Source organism: Chionomys nivalis, chromosome 7 (genome assembly GCF_950005125.1).
Source record: "Chionomys nivalis chromosome 7, mChiNiv1.1, whole genome shotgun sequence".
NCBI classification, from domain to species: Eukaryota; Metazoa; Chordata; class Mammalia; order Rodentia; family Cricetidae; genus Chionomys; species Chionomys nivalis.
Window position 1 is genome coordinate 34,731,842 of NC_080092.1, and position 13,150 is coordinate 34,744,991.

The window sequence follows — 13,150 nt, forward strand, 5'->3', positions numbered from 1 at the left end:
GTGATCTGCCACAGGGGTGTTAGGAACTGAAACATGATCCTACCATCCTTCTAGCCACCACAATGGTGTTCTTAAAAGTGCATCACAAACTAGAAAATCTTATTCCAGAAAGGTAGAGTATTATAAAATCTACTTGATAAGCCTCCCTATTAATGAAACTAAGGCAAAAAACATTTCCATAAATGCAGAAGAAGCACTTGATAAAATTCAAGACATACGTATTTTATTTTATTTTTTCTTCAACAAATATGTATCAAGCACCTGTTCTCTTACAGTCCTGAGGCTGCAAGAGTGAAACAGATACTGGCTTCATCCCAGCCCTCTCACCAACAAAGGGAAGCAGTCAGCAGATAAGCGAGCAAGGGGACAGGAAGTTTCACCCAGGGCATTGTTTACGTGAAACTCAAAGTATATTGATCGCACTAGTATATCACACATCTCTGCCCAAGACTTGCTTCTTGAGTAGAAAGACGCTAAAGATTTTCTCTTGGAAGTCAGAAATGAGTTGAAAGTGCTCACTTTGTCTGCACATTTTTTTTTTTTTTTTTTTTTTATTTTCGAGACAGGGTTTCTCCATAGCTTTTGGTTCCTGTCCTGGAACTAGCTCTTGTAGACCAGGCTGGCCTCGAACTCACAGAGATCCGCCTGCCTCCCGAGTGCTGGGATTAAAGGCGTGCGCCTTTGTCTGCATATTTTTTATTTTAGGAGGTGGGGACAGAGTCTCATGCCGTGTCTCACCTTAACTCATGTAATACAGACTGCCCTCAAACTTGTGGTAATCCTCCTGCCTCAGTCTCCCAAGTGCTGGAATTCCAAGCATGTACTGCTGTGCCCAGCTTGAAGCATTTACTATCCAGCTAAGGAAGAAGTTAACAAGATGGGAAAGTGGAACTGAAAATGGGCACTAAGAACAGATGAGGCTTGCTGTGTGCAGAGTACAGGACAGTGAACTGTAGCTGCTTTTCGTTGGTTAGGGAACCTCGGCAGCTCATAAAAGCTGCAAATGGGAATCCCAAAAGAAGCAAAGAGGAGACCTATGGCAAACAATAGGAAATTTGGTCAAGTGCCTGGCTTTTAAATCTGGCTCAGTAGGTAAAGGTGCTTGCTGCCAAGTTTGAAGACCTGAGTCCGTCCCCCAGGTTCACGTGGTGGAAGGAGAGAACCAACTCCCTCAGGTTGATCTGAGACTTTCACGCATGTGCTATGGCATGCTTTCATCCAAACATGTACGTATGTATGTGACCATCTCTCACTTTCCACAGGGTCTGGGGATCCAGACTCAGGTTCCATGCTAGTGTGGTAAGTGCTTTATTCACTGAGCTATCTCCCCAGTCCTTCATACTCCATGAAGAAATGATTAGAAATGCCATGTTAGTTGAGAAGATACAGCATCATATAGACACCAGCTTTCCTTAATGTATAAGCTTTACACAACCACAACAGCAATATCGTAAAGGTTTTCTTAACAGCACAAGAGCGGACTTATGACTACCTGTCTGTTCCCAGCACTGTGTGTGGTTCCTAGGGGGTAGAGTTGCCAGGCCCAGGAACAGACTGCTGAGGAGCAGCTTGGGAGAGATGACTTTGCCTTGGACTTATACATCTCGTATCATCATTCCTGTCTCCAGGTCGTCCCCACAGGGGCTAGCATTCAGGAGGCCCTTTGGTTTCTTCGTGTCAGGAGACCCAGCATTGCTGAGTGTTGTTTCTCAGTTTACCTGCCCTCGTGTGACTCGCATCTTCCACTGGTCCCCATTGGGGCTTTTCACTCACAGGAGAAGTTACTTGAGTGGTCTGGATTCATTTCCGTGGCTGTGTAAGACATCCTACCTAAAGCAAATTAGGAGGAAAGGGATTTATTTGATTTACAATTCCAGATTATAGTCCATCAGTGAGAGGAAATAGAGGCAGGAATGCAAACAGCTAATCACGTCATATCCACCGCCAAGAGCAAAGAGAGAAATGGAGCACACGCCCTTGCTCGCTTGCGCCTTGTGCTCAGCTAGCTCTCTTCACTCCTGTGCAGTTCGGAATCCCTTTCGTCAAGAGTGGTGTCACCCATGATGGCCTGGGCCCTTTCCTTGTCAATCAGCTGTCTAGAGAACCCCCACACACATGCCCACAGTCCAAGTGAGCTAGTCCATTCCTCCCATTCTCAAGGGTGACTCTCTTCCCAGGTCATCCCAGGCATGGCAAGATGACATTTTAAACTACCACCGGAGGTAGGGAGACTTCCCAGGATGGTCTCTATTGTTGCTTCCCTCTCCTGACCACTCAGGAATGCCAAGGTGGGAAAGACCATTCCACCTGCTTACCGTGCAGTGTTGAACGGCCTTGGTGGGGAGGAGGTGGAGGGCCACATTGTTGCTTTCTTTTTAGCAGACAGTGCAGAGTTCCAGCTCAGCTCGGCCTTGTGGTTTCCATTTGAAAGCGGCCGTTTATGATGAGTTGTATCTTCTTCATATCCGTTATGTAACCATGGTGTGTGTTTCCAGCCTCTTCCCTTTAATTCTTCTCCCGGGGACTGTCCTCCTCTCCCCCAGCCTACTGTATACCCACTCAGCGTGTGACCTCCTGTTCTCTCATCCTCCCATCCCGGTGCACGCTCCCTTCCTGCGCCCTGCCTGAAAAGCTGCCCATTATTCAGTGCCATGTTCAAAGATTCTCTTAAGAAATAATTTTCCTTGTTTCCAGCTGAATTTGAAATGCTGGCATTTATCAAGGCAAATCGCCCTTTGATTTCTCAGTAATGTGTATTTCTTCTGAAGCTCCCTGTTCAGCTGAATTTTAATGCAGACGTCCGTGGCACCTGGGCAGTTTCTGAACTAGTTTGCTTATTGCACTGCACAGGGCACAGGCATCAGAAAGATCCCTGGGGTCGGAATGGCTAAGCCAAAGGGCTTGACTTAGCCCGGCGACCTAGACTCACTAGCCAGACTGTCCGTGAGATCTCAGCCTTTGGGAACTACAGTCATAGACTGCATGACGATTTTTCCTGGGGGCCATACAAGCACGTAGAGATGAGGCTGAGCATGGGAACCACATCCCGGAACTATCTATCCTTTTTAATATTTGGAACTAAACTGGCTCAAACTTTACATAAAGAAGATCCATGATTAACAATGTATTTTTAAATGTTTTAGCTTTATTTTTAATTACTTGTATGTATGTGTTGGGTGTTAGTGTCCATATGAGTGCAGCTGCTGGAGGAGGCCAAAAGAGTGTATCAGATCCCTTGGGGCTGGAGGTACAGGTGAACTGCCCCACAAAGGTTCTGGATACTATACTTGGGGTTCTCTGCAAAACAGTGTATACTCTTAATCTCTCAAGTCCCAATAATGTATTTTTAAGATGTAAGTTTCCACAATAATAAGTTGTTTATATTTACAAGTGTGTGTCTGTGCACTCACACGTATGAGCACATGTGTGTGCACATGCTGTGTAAGGTTAGGAGACCCAACATTGCTGACTGTCCCACCTTGCTACTGGATTCACCTTTTGGTGAAAATGCAACTAACAAGACAGGAATCATTTGCAAGTATATCTGTACCTTCGGTATCTTTGAGTTATTCTTCAAAACCACATCTCTTTTCTCTTCCAGGAAACGAGAGACTTTGAAGTCACAAGAAGAGAAGGTAGGAAAAATTTACTTACATCTATATCATCCTTGGCACTATTGATGAAGCTAAGGTGAACTTAGACTACAGGCAGCCTGTTCTTTGAAACGCCATGTGGTCTTTTCTGCATTCTAGCTGTTTGCCTTTGGTTCAAGAGACCCAAGAACTTAACGCTGGGTTTGCCTGTGAGAGCAGAGGCTTCTGCCTTCAAGCATCAGGGACGGCTCTTGGGAACTGGTTTATTCACCATCACATCTATGGTCTCTGAAGAAGACCCTCATTTTTGGGTGATGTTTGAAGTCATTGGGTTTCACCCAGAAGAAAACATTAATAATAGGGACACACACACACAAATAGTTTATTGTTTGGGGAGTTTCACTGTTGGGCAGGCAAAGCCTCTATGAAAAATGTTTCTGATTAGATTTTTATAGCTTCATCCAAGCCAGAATAGAAATAACCAATTAATTTCCCCCTTTGAAAACAATTCCATGATGTTCCATTTCCCCTGGCAGCCTTCCTCTGGCACATTGGTTTTCTAGTCTCAGAGGTAAGCATGTACGGATGGCAATTTCAGAATCTTCTAATGGAAATTTCTCTTCTTTACTTTCAGTAACAGCTAGTCTCTAATGAGAGAATGTCTTTTGTGTGATTTGTGGAATCATCTCTTTACTGTAGGGACGGGGAGTGAATAAAGCCAGAAACCATAGTGCACCATAGTCTAGTGCAGAGGCTTTGGTTTTAGCCTTAACCACATCCTCCTCTGTGGTACCACCTCCAAAAGAGTAATGATGGGGTAGAGAAACACCCTTGGCTCCTAAGTCAAACACTCCTGGTTAGAAGCTGGGGTAACTGTGGTACGAGTATTTAAGAGCTCATTGATAACATCCTGGTTATCAACTGCAGTACAGTCCACACCCGTCACCCGAGCGGCTGGCGTCCATGCTCTGGAACCATAAATCCAAAGGATTTGGATAATCTGATTCTAGCAGGAATTTTCTGACTTCCATGGACTCAGTGTACAGTGGCCTCTGGACCATTTCAATGGGGCAAACCACATTCTCTGGCTATTGATTCTGAATTAAATGGGATGAAGGTGATGGGGCAGTTTTCATTTTAGAAAATTCCCTTCCCACTGGGACTAGTGACTGTAAGCAGGGGAGAAGGCATGAAGGTAGAAGTTGGCATGCTCTGTGTGGCTTTGAATATGTTGTTTGTGTGAGTACCCTGCCTGAGAATGTCTGAAGTTAATTTTGTATGAAGGACTCACAAATAAATTTAGCTTCTTTGTAATCTTACTGTCTGTGTATTGAAAACATCTTTGACTATGTTGGAGTTTGGGACAATATTTCTTTCTAAAGACATAATTGTCCACCCTGAACTCACAGGGTTTAGAATTTCCCAAAGGATGACTGTGAGTACACCAGAAAGGGCACAGACATGTGGACTATGCTGTCTTCATCACAGTTCCTGCTTTCTAAGCCTTGGCTTCCATAGTGACTAACTGGGAACATGTTTCTTGGGTTGTTACTAAGCAAGTCTCTCCCTACATCACAAATGTAGTTCTTCCTATTGTGAACGATGTCTCTCCTGTTTTCTTCTGTCAAAGTTGAGTGTTTAAGAGTTCCTGAAATAGCTTGGTGTCAATGCTTGTCACATGGCAGTGAGAAAGGGAGGTTGGGGCTTTGGAGGGTATTTCCAAGTGTTTGGGGACCTGAGAACTCAAATGCCTTGGGTTTTGCAGGTTGTTAATCTTCAGAACAGTATATTAGTGTAAAAAATAATAACAGTTCTGTGAAAATTTTACCAAATTATTCCTATCAACAGGAGAGATCACTCTGAATGACTTTTGAATCTAACAGAATCTAAGAGAATTTTCCGTGTAGGTGTGTTTTATTTAATTTCTATAACTTGGAGCAGCAGCTCTACCTGACAGTTAATGTCACAAACACATGACCCTACACAAATTCCCACTATGACTTTCAGAGGTGCTTGAATAAGTGTGGTGAGATATGAGAGAGGCTGGCACTAGCCTGGGAGGTGACGAGTCTAGGCTGAACCTCAGCGAGGGGCAGGGACGAGGGAGGTGACTGCCTATGACTCCTACAGCCGGTATGCTTTGTGCCTCATTCCAAGTCCCCTCTGCTTCATAGCATCCAACTCTTTCCTGACGCATCTGGCTTCAGCTGCTAACCCATCCTATCCATCACCTAACAGCAGAAACCTCTTCTGTCCTTCTCCATGTTCCCCACAATCCTAGGCCAAGGCCAGTAATTTGTTCATACGTGTTTCTTCTTTAAGGCAATATTTGAGAATTTCATTCATGGATACAATGCCATTTGATCATATTCACCTCATCCCTTAAATTCCCCCCAGATCCACCCCTACCTCTATCCTCAACAACTTCATGTTCTTTTTCTCATAAACTATTGGCTCTGCTTTCTGATGCCTGTATGCACGTGAATGTAAGATCATCAACTCAGGTATAGACAACCTATTAGATACCACACCCTTAAAGAAGAGTTTCTCTCTTAGCTGCCAACAGCCGTCAATAGTTCCTAAGCGATGGGCAGGAAGCAGCGAGCCCCTCCCCATCCATGCTAGAATGTTGACTGGCTTGATCAACATTGTAGCTGTAGGCAGCTACAACTGAGGTGAGTTCAAGTGCAGTGGTCCTAGAATGTCCAAAATTTCAACCCAGTCCTTTCTGGTGTCTTAAAATCTTTCTGCCCCTCTTTCTTAATGTTTTCTAAGCCTTTGGCACAATAGTGTGGCTGGGTACTCCAGTCATTTATTCTCTGCACAGTGACCAGCTGTGACTTTCTGAGTTAAGCACTGTCCACCACACAACCAAGTGTCTCCAGCAAGGGCAGAGAGCGTGGAGAAACAATAACGTCTCGATCCTACTCACTGGGAAGCAGAAGTTAGTTTGATATTATGTCCATTTAATAAAACAGCAGTAGTCAATTCCCCCCTAGGGCCCATGAGCTCCCCAGCCATGGGTTCTTGGCCAGATTTACAGCAGTATCAATCACACATCTCCTGCAGAGCAGGCCTTCTATCCGAAAGTGGCTGGTAAGGCCCATAGTGTCCACACCACTATCAGACCCATGGATGTATCTTGCCAGGCTGGTTGTTATTGTAGCTTTCCCAGTTTACAGCTGAGTAAGACTGGTGATGATTTTTTTTCTCCATCAGCCTGCATAGGACTGCACGGGAATAATTATTTCTTGAATTATGTACAAGCTGCCCATGTGTGCTCTGCTCTCATCTTCATGATATACTAGTGAGGACCCAAGGCCTTTATATTTTAAAAAGGTAACTTAGAAGAGATATTTTGAATTGTTACTACTAGTTTTAAAAATACCGTTATAGTTCTTCAGTGTGTGTTGCCTTCTCTGGTGACATTATATTCTAATAGGTTCTAATAAAAAGAAAAGACACATTCTGTGTACATCCACTAGGTGTTCCTCGGTGATGCATTAATGAGAGGACTTCAGGTTCAAATAAACTTGGTGTCATATGGAGCCATATTATGAGACTCTGTTCTCAAAGAAAACTGACGAAAATGGTATATTGAAGTCCAAAGCCGGAGTTTGTGAACATGACCTTATTTCCTAGGGTCTTACAGACAATAGACAAGTCAAGTTAAGGTAAAGTCATATGGTTCAGTGCTGGCTTTGGTTCCATGTGTGAGTGGCAGTGGGCGCTTCATATATAGATGCAGAAGGAGAATGCCATGTGAAGGTAGAGACGGGGCGACACTGACAACTACTAGCTAGGAAAAGGCATGGGGGCATTGCTCCTAGAGCCTTCAGAGAGGAACCGTGAACGGTCCAGTCAATGCCTCCTTCGATCTTGGTCTTCTGATTTTCAGAACTCTGAGAAAATGAGTTCCTGCTTCTGAAGCCTCCTAGCTTGTGGTACTTGAATACAGCAACCCTAGGGTACCCGTACACTCAGAAAGTGCTGAACTCAAACAAGCAGATGAGGAGTTTGGGCTGCAGAACCACTCTGGCTTCTTTTGTCTTAAACACCCTCTCGGCAGGGAAGATAATAGGCAGCACTTCCCCAGATCAGCTTCCCATGGGATGAAATTTTGCTGGTGTTCAGGGCTGGCACTGCACTCGGTGCCCTCATGAGATCTGCTATAGCGAATCCAGGCAAGTGGATGGCTTCCTCAGCCGCCAGGCGCCAGGAGCTGAGCCTGTCTGGAATGGTGAGGTGGGTGCAATAATGCTGACTTGCTCATGAAGTTTCGAGGATTCGTTATCTGCCTTGACCTCCAGTGCTCCATGACACACGCAGAGCAGACGGCACCCCACACTTGAGGTTCCTCCCTTCCGTTCCATGTTGTTGGTGGAGACAAGGCCTCTCCCGCACCCCACTCTCATAGGTGTGCAAGTTGTCTGATCATGGTTCCTCCCATCAAGGGGCATTGCATATAACAGTGGCTACCAAGCCTACATAGCTGAGAGCAACTCATGAAGTTCTTGGGACTTTGTAGCCAAGTTAGGCTTGCAGTGATTACTCTATCATAGTGGTAAAGATGGGGGTAGGACAACGAGACCACAGGTGTCTCTAGGCCAGGACACGTTCCTCCTCAGAGGGACAAGGCTGTTGCTTCTGCATTACGTCTCTGTCCTGACCTAGTATCTAGGACCTACCTGTGCGAGCTGCACAGGAAAGCAGCCATGGCAACATTTTGTCTGTGTGTGTGTGTGCGCGCACATGCGTGTGTAAGCAATGCACATGGAGGTTGGGGTGAGTGTTAGCCATCTTCTCTGCTGACCCTAGAGCTCACTTGGTCAGCTGCACTGGCTGGCATGAATGCTCCGTGCATCCTCCTGTCTCCATTTGCTCAGCACTGGTGTTACAGATCATGCCACCCTGCCCAGAATTTTACATGGATGATGGGGATCTGAACTCAGGGCCTCATGCCTTCACAGAAAGCCTTCTACCCATTGAGCCATCTCCGGAACCCAAGCATGGTTCTTTTTACACCTCTTTCCAGACACCTAAAATTTAATTTCAACCTCTTCTGAAACTTCACAGCGAAGAGTTGCCAACCTTAGTCCTTCCGAGCCACTCCCATGTCCACTCAGGGCAGGTGCTGATTGTGCCTGCCAGAATCCATCGGCTCCCACCAGCGCTTTTCTCTGACTGATCCCATCACTTTGGATTACAGCCATAGAGCACCCTCGAGCTCTCGGAGCAAGTGACTTGGATAATTCAGCCCTCGCCAGCTATCTCTGAAGGGCAGGAGGTGATCTGTAAGCTATTGCAGATGTCTGTGATTGTGCAGTGATTAGAGGCTTGAGTTCGGAGCTGGGCGCCGGGTGTCCTCCCAAGGATGCTCCACTCACTGTGTTCGGCCTTAGCCGGCCTGACCTAGCTTTCCAGGAAGGCAACTGGAGACTGGAAGGATGAGGATGCTGCTGTTTTCAGGGGAGAGGAAAGGAAGGAGAGACTGTTACCCTTAGCCTGGGTGACACTGGGTACTTAGGCTACTTAGCAATGCAAATCCACCCAACTAAACAGGACTTGCCAGCATTGAGTGTGAAACTGGGACCCTAGCTTCCCGAAAGTCCCTGGAATCAGTCCCCAGTTGACAGCTGCCTCTAATGGCCCCTTTATTGTTCTCTGCATCTGGGGGAACTTCAGCTATCAAGATCTGTATGGTGTTTGCCATTAATTCTGATTTTGTTTAGCAGATGTTTTCTGAATCTCTCCGTTGCCTGCATAATGCATCTCACTCTAATGTGAAGTGGCTGACTCTGGGCTGAAACGGATGAATGAACTCCCAGGTTTTGAGGGGACTAACTTTAATGGGTGCAGATGGAGGGAACTTGAGGGAAACTGACCAGAGTTGACAGCGCTGGGGCAGTAAGTCCTTTTCAGTTGTAGATGTCTACTTGTCTACTTAGGCGAGGTGAGGGGTTCTACGCCCCCACCCATTCATTCCTCTGTACTGGAGAATTACTCATTCTTGTGCAGGTGCTGGGTTCAAAGAAGTGGAGAGTGCCGCCGCTCTTTACAGTCCTGACTCAGCAGAGTCATCGTTTCTGTGGCACTCTGTCTCTCATAAGCAGACGGAGAAGACTTTGTACCCAGTTGCCCCAGAGTAGATGGGAAATGGACAGCTCTGCTGCTAGGATGTCTATTGAAGTGCAGGTGTTCTACACTCAGTCTTTTGTTGTTTGTGTTTGTGTAAGTGTGTGTATGTGTGCACTGTGGAGGTCAGAGGACAACTTGCAGGAGTTGGTTCTCTCCTTCTTCCATGTGGGTTCTGTTGATTGAACTCAGATCATCAGGCAAAGCTGCCTGCTGTGAGCCATCACCATCCCTCCACACTCTACAACCATCCCTTAAAGACAATGCTCATGGGCCACGTCCTTGGGGATTCCCACCACAATGCTTAGACCAGGGAGGCTATCTGGAGTTTATGGGGAGTCACATTGTCAATGAGATAATGATTTTTCTGTTCTTGTTTCATTTCTGTTGCTGTGATAAAACATCTTGACCCATAGAAACATAGGTTGGAAAAAGAAGGCCATTTGGCTTACAGTTCCAGGTTACAGTACATAATTGCAGGGGAGTAGCATCAACAGGAGCTTGAGAGCTCTGGTCACACCGCATCTATAATCAAGGACAGAGAGAAACAAGGCACCTGTGTCAACTGCTTGCTCACTCAGGAAGTGAGTTTTCTTTACTCTTACACAGTTCAGGGGCCAGACTAGGTTTTGGTGTTACCCACAGTGGGCTGGGTCAATTAACAATCAATATAACTCCTTGCAGACATGACCACAGAACAAGCTGAACTAGATAATTCAACTGAGACACTCTCCCTGGGTGATTCTAGATTTTGTCAAGTTGATACTTAGAATTAACTAGCACAATTCCCCTCGGTGTGAACCACTGCAGTGTCACAAGGACCGTGAGATCACCCTTCCCCTGTCCCATCATTATGATCCCACCCCTCAAAGTTCAGGAGAAAGAGGAGATAGGCACTCTTATGGGACCTGCCAAGTTCTCCTCCTTGTACAGAAGTTGCACCTCCCCTGAGTATCCACCAAAAGATAAGATTGGCATTTGTTATCTTACATCCTTTCTTAGTCCCCAGATCAGGAGTCTACACTTTATAGGAACCTTTGAAATGGTCTTTTTTCTGTAAGCACCGACGCTTTGTGAAGCTGTTTGCTCCGGCATATTAATGTGCCATCGGCAAGCCTTTGGAGTTAATTATCTGTGACTTAAGAACCATTTATTTCTGTCTCTTTGTCTCATTGTCATCCAGCACTTTTCTTTATTAGGAAACAAAGTAGAGAACCCAACTGACCATTATGTCCTAATTCTCTGGCTGTCATCAAAATTAGTTTACCTCTAAAAAATTCTTTTTAACAACCCCTACCTCCCAAACCTGTGCCATCTCATTATTTCCAAATCGTGCTGTCTCTTAACAAATCTTTAATTTCTCTGCATTGGCATGAGCAGAGTCCAAACTGGGACTGAGCTGAAGGGGGGGAGGTAGCTCATCTAAATTAGCAAGGCTGTCAATGTTCTCGTGTGATTTATCAGCCTTACTAGCTGAACAGTTAGCTTTTTTCCCCTCCCTCCCAACTATGGAGGGAGAACCACAATGTTTCTTCTAGGGTACACAGGCTGGTGAACTATGGTAACTCAAGTTACCATAGTTGAGTGGGTCTGTGAGTTAGTTATAACATGTTCCTGGGTCTCTGTATTCTCGTATTTGGATTGTTCTTCTTACCCAAGGCTTCAATTCCTGGAAATGCTTTAGGGCCTGCTTATAGAAGGCTTTGTGTATGGTGTTGGATTTCACCACAGAGAAGATGACCTTGTCTTGATGTCCCTGGGAAGTCAGGGCCCGTGTGCTGGAGAAATGAGCAAATGGGGTGAACACTGGCTCTGTATTATGTTGACAGTATCCCACACCTCTTGGGACCGAGGTTCCAGCGAGTGGTCTGAGTGTGGTTGGCGCTGTAAGATGGTGCACAGAGCTAGTTTGCCCCTAGACCATCAACTCTTCACTGTCTGTGCAGGCCATGGCTCCTCAGTTCATCCTGGGCCTCTTGAGTGTTCTCTCACTACCGCAAAGGCAATGTCCTGGGGCCAATTGGAAAGATAGCGTTTGTGGTGGAGAACCTTCTCTGTGAAAAGGTGACACATCTCTAGATTGTTGGTTGATACTGTAAGTTTCCTTGAGGTGACTGAAGGGTTTGCTGCCTTCAGCGCACTTGATGTGGGCCCAGGGACCTGGCTTTTCTCTTCAGTTCACTCCTCTGGCTGACTCCCCATATACTGAGTGCCAAATTTCCTCATCATAAAGCCAGTTCATTCGAAGAGAGGCAGCATAGCGTCAGCCTCTAACTGCGGTGCTGGGGTTCTCTGGGTCTGCATATATTTAAGTCACACAGCCTTCCTAAGCCAATGACTGAGGACTAGGGAGAGTCACCAACTATGCCCTCTCTGGCGAGTCATTAACCAAGTATGGGAGGAAGATAATTCCCTAAATGACAGCTGGGACGTGGAAGCAGAAAAGTTAAGAATAACAAACAACTCTGTGGGGTTAGGAAGACAGCCCGGGGCTGGGGGTGGGCTGAGAACACTGCCTCACAAGCCTGATGGTCTGAGTTTGATGCCCACAAGCAACATAAATGCCAGAGCAGTAGGGGAAGCATCTTCAATCTTCAATGCCAGCATGCCCTATGTGGAGATGGGAAGTGGAGATGGAATACCCAGAAGCTTGCTGGCTAGCTACCCCACCTTGCAGCATCTCACAACCAGAGCTGCCATTTCCTCCTTCATATTCTCTCTCTCTCTCTCTCTCTCTCTCTCTCTCTCTCTCTCTCTCTCTCTCTCTCTCTCTCTCTCTCTCTCTCTCTCTCTGTTTGTGTGTGTGTGTGTATTTGAGGCTGGGTCTCACTATTTAACCCAGGCTGCTTTCTGTCTCACAGAGACCAATCTACCTCTGCCTCCTGAGTGCTAGGCTTAGCCGGGCTCACACTGTCTACATTGTAAAGCCAGTTTGGAGACAAAATTCAATTCTGCAGGTAAGAAGGGTTCTAGTGGAAACATTTTCAGAATAGCCTTACTTGGTCTCCAGAAACTCCTTTCGTGACGGGGCAGTGCACTCTCAGTTTGTAAGCAGAAAAAAGACTGGGTGGGGAACACTGAGACTTAGTTCTGTAGGAGACTGATCACAGAATTGAACTGTAGATTTCCTAGAGGCCACTAGGGAAAACTCATTCTCTATGGCTATCCAACAGTATTTGTATGACTCTGTTTCAAAGCTCAGGCTCGCATATGGACTCCTTGTTCTTCAGGTGACAGGGGAAGGGACCCTGCAGGGCTCTTGGTGATGGTAGGGTTGCTTGCTCTGAGCCCTGGCTTGCTGCAGTCCCAGAGGAACAGAGCCCCTCACATCAGCAGGGCTGGGCCTGGCAGAGCTGTGGGAAGAAGAGGACTCCAATCTGTGTGTTTTACTAATTTTAGGATTCCTTTTTGGCTGGAAGCAG

General features: G+C 46.1%; 1 protein-coding gene across 1 annotated transcript in view; it reads left to right on the plus strand.

Moving 5' to 3' along the window:
- The window catches only part of Fstl4 (follistatin like 4), a 430,872-nt gene that overhangs the window by 49,058 nt on the left and 368,664 nt on the right, over positions 1-13,150 (plus strand). The window contains exon 3 of the mRNA XM_057776294.1: positions 3,602-3,635. Coding sequence (XP_057632277.1) covers positions 3,602-3,635 — 34 coding nt within the window. The remainder of the gene's footprint in view (positions 1-3,601; positions 3,636-13,150) is intronic.